Source organism: Salvelinus alpinus, chromosome 19 (genome assembly GCF_045679555.1).
Source record: "Salvelinus alpinus chromosome 19, SLU_Salpinus.1, whole genome shotgun sequence".
Lineage (NCBI taxonomy): Eukaryota > Metazoa > Chordata > Actinopteri > Salmoniformes > Salmonidae > Salvelinus > Salvelinus alpinus.
In genome coordinates, this window is record NC_092104.1 from 8,102,961 (window position 1) to 8,125,160 (window position 22,200).

The 22,200-nt window shown below is 44.6% G+C and overlaps 2 protein-coding genes across 3 annotated transcripts; both read right to left on the bottom strand.

Moving 5' to 3' along the window:
* Nucleotides 1–998: 998 nt before the first annotated feature.
* On the bottom strand, nucleotides 999–6,160 carry LOC139544946 (palmitoyltransferase ZDHHC19-like). Of its 2 annotated transcripts, none has more exons than XM_071352185.1 (8): nucleotides 5,813–6,160; nucleotides 5,561–5,682; nucleotides 4,599–4,738; nucleotides 3,583–3,764; nucleotides 3,395–3,497; nucleotides 3,121–3,212; nucleotides 2,275–2,588; nucleotides 999–2,034 (listed from the first exon to the last, which is right to left on the bottom strand). In XM_071352185.1, the coding sequence occupies exons 1-8, from the start codon at nucleotides 5,935–5,937 to the stop codon at nucleotides 1,964–1,966; spliced, it is 1,149 nt and encodes a 382-aa protein (XP_071208286.1). In that variant the 5' UTR covers nucleotides 5,938–6,160; the 3' UTR covers nucleotides 999–1,963. The 2 variants fall into 2 exon arrangements, with proteins under 2 accessions (XP_071208286.1, XP_071208285.1); XM_071352184.1 differs by having other exon boundaries at nucleotides 3,100–3,212.
* Nucleotides 6,161–6,282: 122 nt separating this feature from the next.
* Nucleotides 6,283–21,868, bottom strand: naaladl1 (N-acetylated alpha-linked acidic dipeptidase like 1). Its single transcript, XM_071352182.1, has 19 exons — nucleotides 21,465–21,868; nucleotides 20,963–21,135; nucleotides 19,221–19,342; nucleotides 17,911–18,030; nucleotides 14,714–14,906; nucleotides 14,177–14,270; nucleotides 13,904–14,008; nucleotides 13,732–13,817; nucleotides 13,381–13,500; nucleotides 11,992–12,077; nucleotides 11,755–11,818; nucleotides 11,104–11,171; nucleotides 10,725–10,816; nucleotides 10,465–10,558; nucleotides 10,127–10,208; nucleotides 9,303–9,476; nucleotides 8,297–8,384; nucleotides 8,072–8,164; nucleotides 6,283–7,481 (listed from the first exon to the last, which is right to left on the bottom strand). Exons 1-19 carry the CDS (start codon nucleotides 21,659–21,661, stop codon nucleotides 7,304–7,306), a joined length of 2,229 nt encoding a protein of 742 aa, XP_071208283.1. The 5' UTR covers nucleotides 21,662–21,868; the 3' UTR covers nucleotides 6,283–7,303.
* Between the last annotated feature and the right edge of the window lie 332 nt (nucleotides 21,869–22,200).

Below are 22,200 nucleotides of genomic sequence, written 5' to 3' on the forward strand. Positions count from 1 at the left end.
AGGAGAGAGACAGAGGGAGATGGAAGGGAGGGAGTGAGACAGAGGGAGAGGGAAGGGAGGAGGGAGAGAGACAGAGGGAGATGGAAGGGAGGAGGGAGAGAGACAGAGGGAGATGGAAGGGAGGAGAGAGATGGAAGGGAGGAGGGAGATGGAAGGGATAAGGGAGCTGGAAGGGAGGAGGGAGAGAGACAGAGGGAGATGGAAGGTAGGGAGATGGAAGGGAGGAGGGAGAGAGACAGAGTGAGATGGAAGGGAGGGAGAGAGACAGAGGGAGATGGGAGGAAGAAGGGAGATGGAAGGGAGGAGGGAGAGGGGGAGAAGAGGAGGGAGGGAGGGAGAGAAGAGAGGGGGAGAGGAGGAAGTGGAGAGAGTATGGAGGGAGGAAAGGATTGGGGGGACGAGGGAAGGAGGGAGAGGAGGAGGGAGCGAGGAGTGGGGGAGGAGGAGGGAGCGAGGAGTGGGGGAGGAGGAGGGAGCGAGGAAAGGGGGGGAGGAGAGGGTAGAGGAGGAGGGAGCAGGGAGAGGGGGGAAGGAAGGGGAGAGGAGGATACTGTGTATTGAAAGTGACCAGAGCAGTTCCTAGAGTTCTGTCCAGCTGTATTGAGATACAGAGTAGCCTTCTCCCCCATTCAAATAGACACATCATATATCAGATCACTGCTTCAAATATGTAAATATTTAAAATATGACTCTCGAAAAGAGAGGACACTTTATCTGGGAAATAAGATAAATGTCTCTCTCCTTTGCTGAATGGTTTCAAAAGAAAGAACCAAGTGATTTTCAAGTGAATTTGGTCTGAATAGATTAGCCAGGGGTTTGAATACCGTGTTGTACAAAAAGAGCCGTAGTTTTACCTCCCTCACAAGACCTGGACAAACACAGACACACTGCCATGAATATGTTCACTCAAACACACACAGAGAGCAGAAGAAATAAGATAACGTGTCATGATCAATGTGATGATGAATGTGATGATGAAACGAAGTTGGACCTTGTTGAGAAAAAAATATTCATTTATTTTTTACAAACAGCAGAGGATTTCCTACTTCTTTGGTGCTCAGCCCCCTCCCCCTCTTCACACTCAGCCCCTCCCCCTCTGGTGTTGGTTATGGTGTTGAGGTGGTCCAGGCCTGGGGCTGGTGTTGGTTATGGTGTTGAGGTGGTCCAGGCCTGTGGCTGGTGTTGGTTATGGTGTTGAGGTGGTCCAGGCCTGGGGCTGGTGTTGGTTATGGTGTTGAGGTGGTCCAGGCCTGGGGCTGGTGTTGGTTATGGTGTTGAGGTGGTCCAGGCCTGGGGCTGGTGTAGGTTATGGTGTTGAGGTGGTCCAGACCTGGGGCTGGTGTTGGTTATGGTGTTGAGGTGGTCCAGGCCTGGGGCTGGTGTAGGTTATGGTGTTGAGGTGGTCCAGGCCTGGGGCTGGTGTTGGTTATGGTGTTGAGGTGGTCCAGGCCTGGGGCTGGTGTTGGTGTTGGTTATGGTGTTGAGGTGGACCAGGCCTGGGGCTGGTGTTGGTTATGGTGTGGTGTTGAGGTGGACCAGGCCTGGGGCTGGTGTAGGTTATGGTGTTGAGGTGGTCCAGGCCTGGGGCTGGTGTTGGTTGTGGTGTTGAGGTGGTCCAGGCCTGGGGCTGGTGTAGGTTATGGTGTTGAGGTGGTCCAGACCTGGGGCTGGTGTTGGTTATGGTGTTGAGGTGGTCCAGGCCTGGGGCTGGTGTTGGTTATGGTGTTGAGGTGGTCCTGGCCTGGGGCTGGTGTTGGTTATGGTGTTGAGGTGGTCCAGACCTGGGGCTGGTGTTGGTTATGGTGTTGAGGTGGTCCAGGCCTGGGGCTGGTGTTGGTTATGGTGTTGAGGTGGTCCAGGCCTGGGGCTGGTGTTGGTTATGGTGTTGAGGTGGTCCAGACCTGGGGCTGGTGTTGGTGTTGTGGTTGTCTACACAGCTCCCTCTGGTGGTCAGGATGTAAAGCTACTTTGCTGCTCTGATCAGAACTCCATCCCGTTCCTGGTCCAAGTCCTCATCACCAGCAGCCAACATATCTGTGAGTATGATTCAGAATCAAATAAAGAGTTTTACAAGTGGACTAGGAATACCACTCTATGATGGAAATATGTTGTGATGTTTACAGCATTTTTGTTGATGTTCTGGTAACCTAGCAGCAGGTCCATCACCATTCATAGCACACAAAATAATTATCAGGTCTAAATCAGAAACTGAATGAAAGAACCCAAACCAGTCAGTCACTAGAGGACTTGCCCAGTTCTGAACCTGTACCTCACCTGGGATCTCCACAGCAGAGCTCTGTGAGGGCTTGTTGTTGTCGCTGTGTTTGTCTGTTGTCACACAGCCGGCTGGTACTACTTCCCTGTAGCAGCAGCGACAGCCTCTCCCTTCCTTCAGACTGTCTAGACTCGGTGTGCTGTGCTTGAAACGGCCTGGGCTGGCTGGGCCTACCGCCACCTTGTGATGTTTACAAGTATTACAACAGGGGACTGAGCTGCAGCGGTACAAACACTGGTCCTCCTGATGGAGAAGACTGCTCCAGTCCCCCTCAGTGTCTCCTCTTCTGCTGGGCTTCACAGCCCCCAGATACCTGGACAACAACAGGTAATCACTACTGGTGCAGGATTCACCCCCAGAAACCTGGTGATGTAGTGATGTACCTGTTTGTATTAGTGATGTACCTGTTTGTATTAGTGATGTACCTGTTTGTAGTAGTGATGTACCTGTTTGTATTAGTGATGTACCTGTTTGTATTAGTGATGTACCTGTTTGTATTAGTGATGTACCTGTTTGTATTAGTGATGTACCTGTTTGTATTAGTGATGTACCTGTTTGTATTAGTGATGTACCTGTTTGTATTAGTGATGTACCTGTTTGTATTAGTGATGTACCTGTTTGTATTAGTGATGTACCTGTTTGTAGTAGTGATGTACCTGTTTGTATTAGTGATGTACCTGTTTGTATTAGTGATGTACCTGTTTGTATTAGTGATGTACCTGTTTGTATTAGTGATGTACCTGTTTGTATTAGTGATGTACCTGTTTGTATTAGTGATGTACCTGTTTGTATTAGTGATGTACCTGTTTGTATTAGTGATGTACCTGTTTGTATTAGTGATGTACCTGGGTCCAGTCGGGGAACAGAGGACGTGGGTCCAGTTCTTCCAGCAGCCCTGATCAAACGGGTTCTTATCATCAGGCTCAAAGTAGGGCTCCTACAGAGGAGAGAGAAAGAGAGGGATAGACAGAGAGATTGAGAGAGGGAGAGATGGGCCACCAGATTATAATACATCCTCAGTCAACAGAATGATGCTCCAATTAGTGTGTGTGTGTGTGTGTGTGTGTGTGTGTGTGTGTGTGTGTGTGTGTGTGTGTGTGTGTGTGTGTAGTGACTTACTATAGTAGAGGATGGCTCTCCCTTGGAGATCAGCTTGATGTTGCTGATGAGTATAACCAAGACCAAGAGCACACAGGCCAGGCTGGTAACCATGACGACCACACTGGTCAGTTAATGTTAAGGTTTAAAGAGAATAGTATGCGTACACTTTAGGACTGTGACCCAGGTGTGTGTGTGTGTGTGGATACGTGGTGGCGTGGGACAGGCTGAAGGGCTGGTGCAGGGTGAGGAGGGTGAGGAAGAGGTAGAACAGAGAGGAGGAGAGGACCAGGAGCAGGTATGACGTCAGCAGCAGGAGGAAGAGCAGGAACACACGGTAGTTACGTCTCCCCACGCAGTTATTCAGCCACTCACAGTGGTGGTCGAACCGCTGTGTAACACAAACGCACACACACAGACACAGACACACACACACACACACACAGAGAAAAGACACACATAACATGTGCAAACAGATCTGATGATGGCACATAAAGCCTGAGACTACATGAGATAAAGATAATATACTGGGGGAGGTAGATAATGATAATGAACAGGGGGAGGTACATAATGATCATGAACAGGGGTAGGTAGATAATGATAATGAACAGGGGGAGGTAGATAATACACAGGGGGAGGTAGATAATGATAATGAACAGGGGTAGGTAGATAATGATAATGAACAGGGGGAGGTAGATAATGATAATGAACAGGGGGAGGTAGATAATGATAATGAACAGGGGGATGTAGATAATGATAATGAACAGGGGGAGGTAGATAATGATAATTAACAGGGGTAGGTAGATAATGATAATGAACAGGGGTAGGTAGATAATGATAATGAACAGGGGGAGGTAGATAATACACAGGGGGAGGTAGATAATGATAATGAACAGGGGGAGGTAGATAATGATAATTAACAGGGGGAGGTAGATAATGATAATGAACATGGGGATGCAGATAATGATAATGAACAGGGGGAGGTAGATAATACACAGGGGGATGTAGATAATGATAATGAGCAGAGGTAGGTAGATAAATATAAAGAACAGGGGGAGAAAGGTAGATAATTAACAGGGTGAGGTAGGTAATGATAATGAAGAGGGAGGTAGGTAACGATAATGAACAGGGGGAGGTAGATTAAGAGAAAGCCATTTTGATGCCACTTTCCTGAATTGTGGTTCCAGTCTGATATGTTTGCTACACTCATTTCAGTACAACTTACGTCCACACAGGCATTGCAGCGACGGCAGTGCCATGCAGCAGGGGGAAGGTAGATCTCACACCTACTGCACCAGTCCATATCATACCTCTGACCATTCACTATCACATAGGCCACCTCTGCTGTGCCTGGCCATGGGGGGCCTGAGAGAGAGGAAAGAGAGGGAGAGAGGTGGAAGAAGAGAGAGAGAGAGGCTTTATAAACATTGCTCCTTCATGGTAACTTCTGGATAAAAATGTAGCGACTTTAAAGGAGAATCTGGAGCAGGACTTGACTCAACAACTCTGCAGCTCAAATACAGATGTAGCATCTTAATTTGACCAGTTTCTCACAGCAGGAAAATAATCCTGCAGCAACAGGAAATGAATTATTATGTGGATTGTAATTAATGGACATTCATGTAGGCGTTGATCATTTTTTTGTTAGGGTGTAACCGGTGTGAAATGGCTGGCTAGTTAGCGATGCGTGCTAGTGGCATTTCAATCGCTTGCGTCACTCGCCCTGAGACCTTGAAGTAGTTGTTTCCCTTGCTCTGCATTGCTGCAGCTTTTATGGAGCGATAGGTAATGATGCTTCGAGGGTGACTGTTGTCACTGTGTGCCAAGGGTCCCTGGTTCAAGCCCAGGTTGGGGAGAGGGACAGAAGCTGTGTTGTTACAAGTGCAAATAAAGTCTGACATTCTAAAGTGGGAATTACAAACTTTCGAAAGCCTTTTTAAAACTTGATTGCATTAAACGTTTGCATTTCAGCTGCACAGGAAAATTCTCTGCAACAACAAATGATTCAAATGAAGAGAGCAGATCTGTACCACCTGTGCCATAATGATACAGACCACTTGGTATAGGAAGTAGCCTAGTTGCTTACTTATTAATAACTCTTGAAAGGAATATCAACGCTCCCTGAGATGTCATCTAGATACATTTAATAATACTATTATAATGCTGTTGTTAACATGATAATATTACCTTGGTGGAGAATGCCAGGATCCATGAAACTTGACACCAGGAAAGTTACCACGGTCCCAGTTAGTAACATCGCAGAGGCCACAGGATAGGCCACTGAAACATGAGTAGCCAACCAAGCGCACCTGGCAAGGACAGGGAATAAAGTCAACTGTCAAGTCATCCTCACAGAAAACTACAGGTGGAATGGGTTTTGATTGAATGTGACATTTAGGGACAACCTAATATAAGTATAATATTAGCTTGTAAACTTACGGGAAAGTGATGTACAGCACGCTTATTACGAAACCCATGCAGGCAGTAAAACTCGGCCCGAGACCTCGCACAATCCAGTGCGGCCGTCTCTTCTTCTTGCGCGGCTTTTCGTTGTCCGAGTCCATATGCCTTCTAAACTTCCAATTGATGTTAGTTTCTAGCTAACATTAAAAACACTTTTCGAAAAAAAATATGTCTTCTTTACTCTTTCATCTAAAAATGCTTTATTTTGTTTGAGCTACAATGACTGTAGTTCTGTCCAGCTTTCCACTTCCTCACGATAGAGGACCCCGATGATGCTGTCATGGAAACCATATATGAGAGAACGCGCTCAAGCCCCTGACCACTCGTGATAGGACGTGTTTGCTTAGAAAATACTTGGTAGTCTATTTAAAATAACATAGACTATATAGCCTAGATTTAAAAATAAATAAATAATGCACACACTATTAAGCCATATAGGTCTATGATTGTTATTTAATTGTTTATTAAACAGTAAATATATATGTAGACGGAGCTTTTTACAAAGTTAGGCTATTATTTGATAGTCATTAGTCTCCCTAAGCAGACCGGTTGCCAACCACAATCTGCTCAACCGTTGCCGACGCATACCAGATCTTACAACGCCTGGATAGACATTTGACATATCAGCTAACCACATCATTATGTTATAGCAATCTGTTGCTGACCCCAAAGATCCTATAAAATTACTAGAGGTGGAGACTATGTGATAAATCCTCAAAGTTCCAGAATGGAGTAAAAATGGCAGCCATATTCGTCAGGGAGAAATCCAAACCCGTCTTATTGGAACGAATGGCTGTCGAAGTATAATTCTGATTTTACTTATGCAGAAAAATAAAAGTAAGGCATTTGACCATAAATGGTGTAATATAATTGTCAACCTAAAATATTGTTATATAATTATAAATACAGTTTATACAGGTTTTATACACATTTTCTCTATAGATAGCCTCTAAAATATGTGTAAAGAGACCATAAATGTCTCAAGTTTGTGTTTTTATACTATTATACGATACAATATGAGTACTTGTTGCATTTATAACTTGTCTAAGTCCTATCATGATGTCAGACAGTGTCTGGCTGTGGATTGACTACATTGTTTGAATGGAATGTTGGAATATTGGCAGTTAATTTGAAACAATTAATGGAATCATTCCTCTAAAACTGTCTGGCTAGCTAGCTAACAAACATACGGGGAAGATACATTCTTCAAATTCATTATTTTACACAATATCTTATCACAGCACTGCCAAACCATTGTTGACCAAATCCCTGACCAAAATGGCTGATGTTAACATCATAAGAAGGTTATTTTCCATTCTATCTAATTCCAATTCTAATGCCCAACTGCACATAGGATGACATTCCATGAGACAGTCTCTTCTCCAAAGAAATATAATATAATTCAAACTTTATTATTATATATGTATACTGTATATCATAACATATATCAGTATCTCTATGTTCTCTCTAAATGGCGTCTCCCAGTGTGTGAGCGGCTCCCTGTATGGCCTGGATCAGGATGGACAGCTGACGGTGTGCTGCTGTCCAGTCGCTGTCCAGTCCAGTCGACGTAGCTCTGGTATACGCATCAGCCAGTCCTGGGAAGGTAGCCTGTCCAGCCTTACTGGACGCCCAGATCACATGTCTGGAAGAGAGAGAGAGAGAGAGAGAGAGAGAGAGAGAGAGAGAGAGAGAGAGAGAGAGAGAGAGAGAGAGAGAGAGAGAGAGAGAGAGAGAGAGAGAGAGAGAGAGAGAGAGAGAGAGAGAGAGAGAGAGAGAGAGAGAGAGAGAGAGAGAGAGAGAGAGAGAGAGAGAGAGAGAGAGAGAGAGAGAGAGAGAGAGAGAGAGAGAGAGAGAGAGAGAGAGAGAGAGAGAGAGAGAGAGAGAGAGAGAGAGAGAGAGAGAGAGAGAGAGAGAGAGAGAGAGAGAGAGAGAGAGAGAGAGAGAGAGAGAGAGAGAGAGAGAGAGAGAGAGAGAGTAACGGGTAGAAAGAAGGTATGGTGAGTGATGTTAGATGGTCAGAGGAGGGAAGAGAGAGGGAGTGGCCTAAGCATTCAATGAAGCATTTAATGAAAGGTGCACAAAACATAAAATATGCTAGATGGTAAAAAGTGAATGCTCATCGAGGGGATAGGACATAGTTTCCCAACCTGAATCCATATCGATCATCAAATATGCTAGATGGTAAAAAGTGGATTCTCATCTAGGGGATAGATCGTAACATAGTTTCCCAACCTGTATCCATATCGATCAGGGAACGCCACAGGGTCCAGGAAAGCCCTATCCAGGAGCATCAGTTGGTCATTGATCCTACGCACCTTCAGGGGCCTAAATAATGGACAAAGCACTGGTTTAGAATGGTATAGAGAGAGAGTGTGTGTGTGTGTGTCTGTGTCTGTGTCTGTCTGTGTCTGTGTGTATGTGTATGCATGCGTGCATGTGTTAAGAGCTACCACTCACGTCTCGTTGGCCAAGTCTGAATCTCTGATCAGCTGGTCCAGTCTGGCGGCTGCAGAGCGGAAATTCCTCACAGCCGTCTGTAATGGCTCTGAAATAGGAGCAGGGACAGAATATTCTAGAACAGTGTTTCTCAACCGTAGAATATTGCTGACTGGTCCCTTAGATTGTGTGTGTTTGTGTCTGTGTGTCTGTTTTGTCTAAACAACTTAAACCACAGGTTCCCAAACTTTTTTGGTCCACGACCACATCTTGATATATAAAAAATTATTGCGACTCCACCATGTAAAAAAAAAAGTGATCTAATCAACGGACAATATTAACTTTTTTAATTGTATTACAAATCAGTCTGACAGTACTTTTGACAGTATTTCAATCTGAAGGAAGTATGGTTTGAAGTGACTGATATGTGTCAGAAAAGAACATCCTCATTATCACTGATGATCTTTTCCCCCCACTCTGATTGGCTGCCTGGTCTTGTCCACTCTGCTCTAATGAGGCTTGTGGGTATTATAGAGGGAAACGGATGACACATACACTACGTGTTCCTGAGTCTTTATCGTTCAGTAATGGGGTCATAGTATTTTGTCGATTTAAACCGTTCAAACGATAAAGCCACATTATCAGCAACCGCTCTGTTACAGCAGCTAGTGGCTACCGGGGGTTACTGATGTGGGAAACGCTGTTAGCTGTTTGGACACAAACATAGCATCAGCTACTGTCTCCATCTATCCATCCACCCCTCTACCCTTCCATCCACCCCTCTACCCTTCCATCCACCCCTCTATCTCTCCATCCACCTTTTCACCCCTACCCCCTCGCTATCCCCTGTGTGTGTGTGTGTGTGTGTGTGTGTGTGTGTGTGTGTGTGTGTGTGTGTGTGTGTGTGTGTGTGTGTGTGTGTGTGTGTGTGTGTGTGTGTGTGTGTGTGTGTGTGTGTGTGTGTGTGTGTGTGTGTGTGTGTGTGTGTGTGTGTGTGTGTGTGTGTGTTCTAATGACTGTGACCCACCTATAGAGATCATGTGTGCTGCCAGTCCATCAGTGTACAGCTCCATGGCTTTATTGAGGTATCCCTCCAGAGTCTCTGCATAGTCACTGCAGTTGAACGGCAACAGAAGGCTATCAGCCAATCGCATCAGGATGTTCCCTGCCGTCCTGGCAACCGTCTGGTGACTGGTGAACCCTGGAGGGAGGGAGGGAGGGAGGGAGGGAGGGAGGGAGGGAGGGAGGGAGGGAGGGAGGGAGGGAGGGAGGGAGGGAGGGAGGGAGGGAGGGAGATTTATATATATATATCAGGGTAAAGATATTGACAGGAAAGGGATAGAGAGACCAAGGAGAAAGACAATAGAGAGACATACAGTATATATATAAAGAGAGAGATATTGAACTCATAAGGCCAACAGCAGTGGGTTTGTCTTTATGTTCCTCCTGTAGCCCCCTGGCCCATATCTCCCTGCTCACCTGGGTCTGTAGGGTGTTAGGGACCCTGGTCTGTATGGTGGAGCCCATATCTCCCTGCTCACCTGGGTCTGTAGGGTGTTAGGGACCCTGGTCTGTATGGTGGAGCCCATATCTCCCTGCTCACCTGGGTCTGTAGGGTGTTAGGGACCCTGGTCTGTATGGTGGAGCCCATATCTCCCTGCTCACCTGGGTCTGTAGGGTGTTAGGGACCCTGGTCTGTATGGTGGAGCCCATATCTCCCTGCTCACCTGGGTCTGTAGGGTGTTAGGGACCCTGGTCTGTATGGTGGAGCCCATATCTCCCTGCTCACCTGGGTCTGTAGGGTGTTAGGGACCCTGGTCTGTATGGTGGAGCCCATATCTCCCTGCTCACCTGGGTCGATGAACTTGGAGGCATAGTCAAAGGTGTCGTATGCCGTGTGGTACGCTGGGTAGATTCTGGCTCTGGTTTTGGTCTGCATGGAAACAGCATGGATCATGGGATGTGACTTAGAAGACTAACTGATCATTCGTTAAGACAGTGAAACGACTCTCAACGTGTGTGTGTGTGTGTGTGTGTGTGTGTGTGTGTGTGTGTGTGTGTGTGTGTGTGTGTGTGTGTGTGTGTGTGTGTGTGTGTGTGTGTGTGTGTGTGTGTGTGTGTGTGTGTGTGTGTGTGTGTGTGTGTGTGTGTGTGTGTGTGTGTGTGTGTGTGTGTGTGTCATGTCTTACTCTGTCATAGGTGTAGGAGATATCCATGGAGGTGATTCCTAGGAAGTGGATGAAGGCAGCGTAATCACTTCCTGCACCAGTCAGAAAACCCACACTAATAAAAAAAAAACATCAACCAATCAAATCTCTGCTAATTAACTGAAGAGCCAATTAAAATCCCTAAAATCATTACACTGACATCTTAACCATTTCTTAAATAGTCCTCTAGGTCTCGTCACATGACCCTACTGTTTCATGTAAAGAGAAAGTAGGCTATTCACTTGGGGATGACTCCGTAGGCGGGGCTAGTACGGTTGAAGTAGCGAATCCAGTTGTCGTAGACCGATGTCGAGTCTGATCCAGGTGTCTTCACCTGTAGAAAAACAAACAAACACCATATAGTGATGGCTTCTTTTTGGAGAAAAAGCAGAAGAAAGATAGATTGATAAATGGTCAGATGTTTTGGCACAACTGTAAGAGTCAGATATTTAATCATCCATTGTTAGTTTGACAAACGATGAAAGGAGTAAAAATACCCACACACTGTTGTACGCGCATACTTTTCCCCCCAACATTTTCTATGAGGTTTATGTGAGCATACAACAATGGGAGTTTTTTTTTTACTACAGACGGCATTGAGAAGAGAATTAGAGGCCTCACCTGTTTGGAGGCCTTGAGGATAACACTCTGAGCAGAGGGGGACGCCGATACCCTTAGAGTAGCGTTAGCTGGAGCCGGGGATGACAAGGGATACTGGAGGTCAGTGTTTCAGACAGGGCTTGGTTCAAACACAATGCTTCCACTACACAACAGAGAATATTTCCTGGACACAGATTCTCCATTTAAAAGTGTTTTTTAAAGTCCGGGACTTGGCTTGTGTCCAAGAAACCAGTACTTATTAACTGATAACTATGTGTACTGTAAACAGTTGCCCTGGGCCCGTATCCACAAAGCATCTCAGAGTAGGATCAGCTTTACCTTTTACGTCATAATGAATAATATTACTGGTCCTAGATCAGCACTCCTGAGATGATTTGTGGATACGGCCCTTGATTGTTGGAGTAAAAACACCATCAGTTTAACATGCTTCCTCTGTCATAACTGGGGAGGCAGGTAGCCTAGTGGTTAGAGCGTTGGACTAGTAACCGAAAGGTTGCAAGATTGAATCCCCGAGCCGACGAGGTAAAAATCTGTTGTTCTTCCCCTGAACAAGGCAGTTAACCCACTGTTCCTAGGCTGTCATTGTAAATAAGAATTTGTTCTTAACTGACTTGCCTAGTTAAATAAAGGTTTAAAATAAATCACTCTTACCGAATACAGCTATGTCCACGTTGATATAGGCGACAGAACGTTCACTCAGCTTGCTATAGTACTCCTGGGGAGGAGAATGTTACGTTAAATGATCTCTATCAGAAACACCATAATGGGAATCCTTTCCTTGACCCTGTGTTGCTGCTTGCCTATAGAGGGTGAAGGTCGGGTTACTGTGAAACAGATGATGTAAACAGGGATTTTATAAATAACATTTGATTGATTTAGATTGTTCACCTCGGTGTACTCTGTGGATCCAATCAGACCGAACTCCTCGGCTCCCCAGCTCCCAAAGATGATGGACCTCCGTGGCCTCCACTTCCCTGACAGACAGGCGGTAATGTTGTTCACTACTCCCAACAACAATGACTGTTGTCCTACAGTAGTTCCTCTTTTTTTGTTCAGCTCCTTTATCTAACGGAGCCCAGTTAGATAAAACCACCTCAATTCCCTAACCCAGGACTAACTCCCTAACCCAGGTCTAACTCCCTAACCCAGGTCTAACTCCCTAAGTCAGGTCTAACTCCCTAACCCAGGTCTAACTCCCTAACCCAGGTCTAACTCCCTAACCCAGGTCTAACTCCCTAACCCAGGTCTAACCCAGGTCTAACTCCCTAACCCAGGTCTAACTCCCTAACCCAGGTCTAACTCCCTAACCAAGGTCTAACCCAGGACTAACTCCCTAACCCAGGACTAACTACCTAACCCAGGTCTAACCCAGGACTAACTCCCTAACCCAGGTCTAACTCCCTAACCCAGGTATAACTCCCTAACCCAGGTCTAACTCCCTAACCCACGTCTAACCCAGGTCTAACTCCCTAACCCAGGTCTAACCCAGGTCTAACTCCCTAAGTCAGGTCTAACTCCCTAACCCAGGTCTAACTCCCTAACCCAGGACTAACTCCCTAACCCAGGACTAACTCCCTAACCCAGGACTAACTCCCTAACCCAGGACTAACCCAGTACTAACTCCCTAACCCAGGACTAACTCCCTAACCCAGGACTAACTCCCTAACCCAGGACTAACCCAGTACTAACTCCCTAACCCAGGACTAACTCCCTAACCCAGGACTAACCCAGTACTAACTCCCTAACCCAGGACTAACTCCCTAACCCAGGACTAACTCCCTAACCCAGGTCTAACTCCCTAACCCAGGTCTAACTCCCTAACCCAGGACTAACTCCCTAACCCAGGACTAACTCCCTAACCCAGGACTAACTCCCTAACCCAGGACTAACTCCCTAACCCAGGACTAACTCCCTAACCCAGGACTAACTCCCTAACCCAGGACTAACTCCCTAACCCAGGACTAACTCCCTAACCCAGGTCTAACTTCCTAACCCAGGTCTAACTTCCTAACCCAGGTCTAACTCCCTAACCCAGGTCTAACCCAGGTCTAACTCCCTAACCCAGGTCTAACTCCCTAACCCAGGTCTAACTCCCTAACCCAGGTCTAACTTCCTAACCCAGGTCTAACTTCCTAACCCAGGTCTAACTCCCTAACCCAGGTCTAACCCAGGTCTAACTCCCTAACCCAGGTCTAACTCCCTAACCCAGGACTAACTCCCTAACCCAGGTCTAACCCAGGTCTAACTCCCTAACCCAGGTCTAACTGTGATGCTCACCCTGCTTGACCATCCGTCCCAGCACCCGGGTCACCTCCAGCATCACGGAGGTTCCACTGCTGGGGTCGATGGCCCCGTGGACCCAGCTGTCTCTGTGGTTACCGTAGATCACATACCTGTCTATGGGACAAAGGCTTGAATTAGATTAGAGAGAACTTTAGTTTGACGCTGGTCTGCTTTAAAATGTGTGTGTATGATTCTTCACTGTCTGTCTTTTTGTATATTAACTGTTTTGCCTGTATGATGCACAATGCATATGTTGTCATAATGCTTGACTCAATGCTTGACACGAGGTAACTTCTTCACCATGGCCTAAGTGTGGTTTGGTAGCTAGAGCTGAATCCTTCTCACCTGGCTCAACACTGCCTCGAATCACCCCCATCACATTGGCAGAATTCTTCAGCTCCTCGCGGTTATAGATGTCCAGTTTTACATCGCTGGAACAGACACACATTTTTTTTGTTAGCAAACATACAGCTAAACTTGATATTGTCGTACTTTATAGAGATTTACCAAATCCCACCTGTTGTTGAAGTTGGATGTTGGTTTGAATCCTGGTCCCCCAAAATTATACGTGCAGTTGAATGCTCCCTGCCATGCGGATGGGGCGGGCTCTCCTCCCAGCTCACTGCAGAGATGACCAATCAAATACGGCAAGCAGGATTCAGAACCAATCACATTGGGCAGACCCTTCTTGGAGACCAAATACTCTGCTCCCCATGAGCCATTGGTCAACCAATCAGCTCTCCACAAAAGTTAATGACGTCACAATGGACCAATGGTAAACCCCACTCACCAGATCAAGGCGTAGGCATCCTCAAACCCGATTGGTTGAGTCGGGATTGGCGGTATCCCGGTGATATTCTTTTCTGGTATTCTGTATGTGTCATCTACAGATGGAAATGTCAGAAGTGGGAACTGTGAAAACGCCTTGGAAAGTCTGAGTTACTAAGGTGATCAATGGACTTACGACGGCGACCACATACATGTGAATACGGTCAATGATGGACAATTTTTGTAGCCTCTACAGCAGTCAAATTGTAACCTGTTTTAGTTCAATCTAGACAGTTTTGCAACTATATAGTTAGGTGTTTATTACCTTTTGATTCCATCTGTCACTATAATGTCAAAGGTCAAAAGGTCATTTAACAGGAAGTTTAGCAGATAGAGTATCTCTTGAAATAGACTGAAATGTGTGGTTACTGATTAAAAATGGCTGTTACTTAGTCAAGATCATTTTGAGATGAAGATATCTCATTTTGAGGGTCATAGGTCCTACCTTCTTATAACAAGTCAATTATTTACCATCACATCATAATGCATCATGGGTTACCTTTAGCGGCCAGGTAGGGTGTCAGCATGTCTCCATAGTGGGTGTTGAAGGAGCCCCTCTCCACCCCTGAGGGGGGCATGTACCAGGAATAGGGGTACGTCTCGTCGTTGTCGGACATCTTGCCATCGTTGATGTCCCACGGGTCGGTGTAGACCAGCACCCCGATCACTCCGTACGGAGCTGCATTGATGGCCTGGAGAAGAGGCACGACATGACAGTCAAAGGGGTCGTGTTAGTCATGGGTTGTATCTGAAATGGCACCCTATTACCGATACAGTGCACTAGTTTTAGTGCACTACCACCCAGCAAACCAGAAACATTCCCAGAACATTAGCTAAGATTCCTATTATGTTCTAGTTAGAGTAGTATCTAACCATAGGATGATAACAGCCCCAAAACATTCAGAGAATGTTTTTGATAAAAAAATCTATTTATTTATCAAAAATGTTTTAGATTAAATATCCTTGGAATTTTCTCCTAACTTTCACTAAAATGTTGTCCACAACATCTGTAACATCCACTACAGAACATGTTTGTATAAAACATTTGCCTGATGTTGCAATAATGTTCCTATAACACATTTAATCTTGTTAATCAAAGGTTCCCAGAATGCTTCATTAGTGTCACACCCTGGCCTCTGTTATATTGATTTTCTTTATTAGTTTAGTTAGGTCAGGGTGTGACATGGGATGTTTGTGTGTTTTGTCTAGTTTAGGGTGTGTGTATTGTTTAGGGGGTTTTGTATATTTGTATGGGGTTGTGTTCAGTAGAGAGGTTTAGGAAAGTCTATGGTTGCCTGGTTTGGTTCTCAATCAGAGACAGCTGTTCATTGTTGTCTCTGATTGGGAGCCATATTTAAGGCAGCCATAGGCTTTAGGTGATTGTGGGTAATTGTCTATGTTCTATGTTGCATGTGTGCACTTAGTTTGTTTTAGCTTCACGTTTGTTTTTTGTTCGTTTAGTAAGTGTTTGTTTTTCTTCATTAAAAGAAGATGGCTTTCTTTCACGCTGCGCCTTGGTCCACTCATTCGTCATATAACGGTCGTGACAATTAGGTTGTGGGAACAGTCTGGTGGGAACGTTGTGGGGACATCACAAAATATATGTTCCCAAAACAGAACTGTCCAGTTGTGCGGATGATTCTACAATGTTTATTTTGGGGTGCAAAAAACATTCACCTGATGTTCGTTCCCAGAACACATTTTGTCTGTTTTTTTTAATGGTTAATACAAACATTCCATAATCATCACCACGACTGGGCAGTTTTTGTGTTTTAAGAACATTTGCCACGACCAAATACATTTTCTGGGAACCTTCACAGAACCAATTTTATTTTGGTGGCCAGGGTACCATTTTGGATGCATGCCTTGTTCACAATACTTTGAAAATCCTTCCTTCTTATTGTATGTACAGTACCTTCAGAAAGTATTCACATCCCTTGACTTTATCCACATTTTGTTGTGTTACAAAGTGAAATTAAAATGGATTAAATTGTCATTTTTTCTGTCAACGATCTAAACAAAATACTCTGTAATGTCAAAGTGGAAGAAAAATTCTAACATTTGTAAAAAAATATATAATAATAAAATGAAAATAAAACACTAATATACAATATCTTGATTAAATAATTATTCAAACCACTGAGTCAATACATGTTAGATTCACCTTTGGCAGCGATTACAGCTGTGAGTCTTTCTGGGTAAGTCTCTAAAAGTGTTCCACACCTGGATTGTACAATATTTGTACATTATTATTTTCAAAATTCTTCAAGCTCTGTCAAGTTGGTTGTTGATCATTGCTAGACAGCCATTTTAAATTCTTGCCATAGGTTTTCAAGACGATTTAAGTCAAAACTGTAACTAGGCTACTTAGGAACATTCAATGTCATCTTGGTAAGCAACTCCAGTGTATATTTGGCCTTGTGTTTCGGGTTATTGTCCTGCTGAAAGGTGAATTTGTCTTCCAGTGTCTGTTGGAAACCAGGCTGACCCATGTTTTCCTCTAGGATTTTGCCTGTGCTTAGCTCTACTTGATTATTTTTATCCTAAAAATCGCTCTAGTCCTTGCCGATGACAAGCATACCCATAACATGATGCAGCCACCACCATGCTTGAAAATATGAAGAGTGGTACTCAGTGATATGTTGAATTTGCCCCAAACATAATGCTTTGTATTCAGGACAAAAAGTTAATTTCTTTGGCACATTTTTGGGAGTTTTACTTTAGGGCCTTGTTGCAAACAGGATGCATGTTTTGGAATATTTGTATTCTATCCAAGCTTTCTTCTTTTCACTCTGTCAATTTGGTTAGTATTGTGGAGTAACTACAATGTTGTTGATCCATCCTCAGTTTTCTCCTTTCACAGCCATTAAACTCTGTAACTGTTTTAAAGTCACCATTGGCCTCATGGTGAAATCCCTGAGCAGTTTCCTTCCTCTCAGGCAACTAAGTTAGGAAGGATGCCTGAATCTTTGTTGTGACTGGGGGTATTGATACACCATCCAAAGTGTAATTAATAACTTCACCATGCTCAAAGGAATATTCAATGTCTGCTTTTTATCAATAGGTGCCCTTCTTTGCGAGGCATTGGAAAAACCTCCCTGGTCTTTGTGGTTGAATCTGTGTTTGAAATTCACTGCTCGACTGAGGGACCATACAAACCATATGTTTGGGGTACAGAATAATGTTAAACACACTGAGTGAATCCATATAACTTATTATGTGACTTATTAAGCAATTTTTACTCCTGAACTTTAGGCTTGCCATAACGAAGGGGTTGAATACTTATTGACTCAAGACATTTCAGCTTTTCATTTTTAATTAATTTGTAACAAATAAAATGTATATATATTTCCATTTTGACATGATGGGGTATTGTGTGTAGGCCAGTGACACAACATCTCAATGTAATCCATTTTAAAGTCAGGTTGTAACACAACAAAACGTGGAAAAAGCCAAAGGGTGTGTATACTTACTGAAGGCATTGTATGTGAACCATTTCTTACAGGATTTTTGACATTTTTTTAATGTTTCAAATTACAGTAGGCTACAAGTGATGTAAAGTACCATAGTTACAATAGAAGTCTGAATATTTACCCTATGAGTCTGAATATTTACCCTAGGAGTCTGAATATTTGCATGGAATTCTGACCAACCAAATGTCATCCCAAAAACAAAAAAATCATGTAATGGATTCACCTTCCCTGCTCTCCCCTCTCCTCCATATCTGGTGATAGCGATGGTCCCTGTCAGGTCCAAGGTCTGGTTGAGTAGGAAGTAGTCACTGGGCTTCCCTTGATTGGCGTAGACCAGTCTCCCCTGAACACACACACACACTCGCAATCATTGAACCACAATCTACCTCAATCTAAAACTAAGACTGATATCAAACGACTGTAGGAGATATCAAACTGATATCTGAGTGATCAGTAGATTGTAGTAGATATCAGTCTGGTATCAGTAGACAATACCAGGAGATAGACACCACAAGCATAACATATTATTTATTATTTTCTATATCATCGTTACAGTTTTATCACTTTGGATTTCGCAAGTACGTGTATGTGGTGAAAGTTCTAAACTCCGTGTACAAATACTCCAAACTGGTACGACTTGTAACGGTCTAACGTTCAAAACTTTTCATTGTGCATTCATTTTGTTTGTAGACATTTTTCACCACACAACCATTGGTCCAAAATAGAAGTTACTGTGAAATATAATAACAGCTAGTTCATTCAATAGCAAAATACTTGAGATACATGTTTTCAAAATTGCCCTTTGAATGTACAGTACAGTACTGTACATTACAGGATATTACATTGTTTTCACATTAGGCAACACACTTGCACCTCCTATTAAAATTGACTGAACATCAGATTTTTTGTTCAGATATAATTACAACATAGATGTACTGTAATCAAATGAAATAAATTAAATTCAATGAAAGAAACATAACGTTTAGCAGGCACTAGTTTCCCATCAAGCCATACTTGAGTAAATAGCACCAAAGCGATTGAAACGATTATGCACATAAACACTAGATTGCCGACGCTATATAATGGCCGTTGAGACGCTTTGAAGGCACTTTGAAGCCACCACAGAATTTAACAACAACCTCAAAGGTCGTGCCTTGACGATGCAGTGGGTGGCACAGAGAGGTGACATTTATGACATGAACTAAATAAAACGGGTTAACCAATAACCTCGGGAACAAAGAGAGATCATGAAAGACACCTTTTCTTTCCATCTGTCCTGTCCGTCCGTCCACATATTGTCTATACACAGACACGGTATCATTCTAAATAACTAGCCTACGGCGAGTTGTTCGACCCAGAACAGGTCATTGAACTGATAAACTGTGGAGAAGATAACATAAAGAACATGACCATCCTTGGATCTTGGGTGTGGTTAAGAAATTGACATTTTGGGTGTCCTGCAGGGGGCGTCTGCTGCACAGGCCCAGGATCCTCCTGGTCTCCCTGTCTGTGTGTTGGTGGGTAAAGACCTACCTTTGGGTGTCCGGCGGGGGCGTAGGCTGCATAGGGCTGAACCACCTCAGGATCCTCCTGGTCTGAACTATATGCCTTCTCCTTCTCTCTGGCAGTGTACAGGACAGAATCAGAGGGGCTCACTGCAACACACACAGTAGTAGGAAAATATTGATTTTGATGCAAAATCATATCCATAGAAATAATAACAACCAAAGACATTTGACAAGGAGTATAAAACATAATACACAGAGTAACATGGACTACTTCAGCTCCTAATGCCACACAACGCCAAGCTTGGTTTACCTCCTAATGCCACACAACACCAAGCTTGGTTTATCTCCTAATGCCACACAACACCTAGCTTGGTTTACCTCCTAATGCCACACAACACCTAGCTTGGTTTACCTCCTAATGCCACACAACACCAAGCTTGGTTTATCTCCTAATGCAACACAACACCAAGCTTGGTTTACCTCCTAATGCCACACAACGCCAAGCTTGGTTTACCTCCTAATGCCACACAACACCAAGCTTGGTTTATCTCCTAATGCCACACAACACCTAGCTTGGTTTACCTCCTAATGCCACACAACACCTAGCTTGGTTTACCTCCTAATGCCACACAACACCAAGCTTGGTTTATCTCCTAATGCAACACAACACCAAGCTTGGTTTACCTCCTAATGCCACACAACACCAAGCTTGGTTTACCTCCTAATGCAACACAACACCAAGCTTGGTTTATCTCCTAATGCCACACAACACCTAGCTTGGTTTATCTCCTAATGCAACACAACACCTAGCTTGGTTTACCTCCTAATGCCACACAACACCTAGCTTGGTTTACCTCCTAATGCCACACAACACCTAGCTTGGTTTACCTCCTAATGCCACACAACACCTAGCTTGGTTTACCTCCTAATGCCACACAACACCTAGCTTGGTTTACCTCCTAATGCCACACAACACCTAGCTTGGTTTACCTCCTAATGCCACACAACACCTAGCTTGGTTTATCTCCTAATGCAACACAACACCAAGCTTGGTTTACCTCCTAATGCCACACACCAAGCTTGGTTTACTTCCTAATGCCACACAACACCTAGCTTGGTTTACCTCCTAATGCCACACAACACCTAGCTTGGTTTACCTCCTAATGCCACACAACACCTAGCTTGGTTTACCTCCTAATGCCACACAACACCTAGCTTGGTTTACCTCCTAATGCCACACAACACCTAGCTTGGTTTACCTCCTAATGCCACACAACACCAAGCTTGGTTTACCTCCTAATGCCACACAACACCTAGCTTGGTTTACCTCCTAATGCCACACAACACCTAGCTTGGTTTACCTCCTAATGCCACACAACACCTAGCTTGGTTTACCTCCTAATGCCACACAACACCTAGCTTGGTTTACCTCCTAATGCCACACAACACCTAGCTTGGTTTACCTCCTAATGCCACACAACACCTAGCTTGGTTTACCTCCTAATGCCACACAACACCTAGCTTGGTTTACCTCCTAATGCCACACAACACCTAGCTTGGTTTGCCTTCTAATGCCACACAACGCCAAGCTTGGTTTACCTCCTAATGCCACACAACACCAAGCAGAAGAACAACTACTACTAGTGCTAGTAAGTATAACATGTGACTTTTACATGGGGGCCTGGCTGGATCTAAAAGCAGTGCACTATATGATATGGGCCAGGGACCAGGGTTAGAGTTAGGACGCACCCTAAGCCCATGACTCACCCACGGTGACCTTGTTGGGGGTGTTGGGGTCTGGGAAGGACAGGTAGACCTTGTACTCCTCCCTCCAGGCCTGGTCCAGACCTGTGTCTGGGTCCTGCCACCTTTTTAACATGTACTGAACCGTCTTCTCGTCCCCTGGCGAGGTCGCCATGTGGGGCACTTTAGTCAGCTCCCTGGAGAGACACATGGGGACGAGGGAACGATCATGAGAGAGATGCTCTCTGAGGACGTGTGTGTGTGTGTGTGTGTGTGTGTGTGTGTGTGTGTGTGTGTGTGTGTGTGTGTGTGTGTGTGTGCGTGCGTGCGTGCGTGCGTGCGTGCGTGCGTGCGTGCGTGCGTGCGTGCGTGTAATCGAGCCCATATTGTTCCTGACCTGCTTCAACAGATTAAAAAATATGTGGAAGATTAGAGATTAAAAAAGGGAAACCTAAAGACACTGGTAAAGTATCCAGCAGCGTTTGATCTGATTGAGCAATTGATTGATTGATATCCAGCATCTGACCTGAGGTTCTCCTGTATCGCAATGTTGTCCACCTCTGCGATAAACTTCTGGATGAGAGCCTCGTCTACATCCTGGGTCACGTCCATTACCCAGTTAGGGGTGGTGGAGCCCCTCTGGATGCCGAAGTGCCCCAGCAGGATGCCTGCAGTAAGCACCAGAGCTGCTCCGAGACTACCCAGCAGCACCTTCTTCAGCATGGTCCTCCTGGTCCTCTTCCTGGAGATCTACTCTGGAACAGTAGAACCAGGTCTCTAACACTCTAGAACCAGGTCTCTAACACTCTAGAACCAAGTCTCTGAGTAATGGTCGTTGACATACACAAGTTTCACCTGAACACAGAAACACAGATGAAGTCTATTTCAGAGTTCCAGAGGGTGAAGGACAATGGCGTGTGCAAATAGGATGTCCAGCAGGATCTGTGGTTTACTGTCTGCATAATGAGCCCTTAAAAGCCTTCCCCAATTCCCACTGTAAAGTTTAATGATTACTTTTTTTCAGAGGTGATGGACTTTGAAACACACACACACTGTTGCACATTGTCCAACCTCTGGAGAAGCTTCCCCAAAAAGTGGATGAGTGGTTTGATTGTAAATCATGATTAATTTACCAGGCAGTTAGCACAAACCAGTGTTGTGACTTCCTTTCTCTCCCTGTACTTTTCTTTCTCAGTTCAATGTCAATGTAGTCATTGCAGAGCATCCATTTCACTGGCAATATCATTTTGGATTCTGGAAAT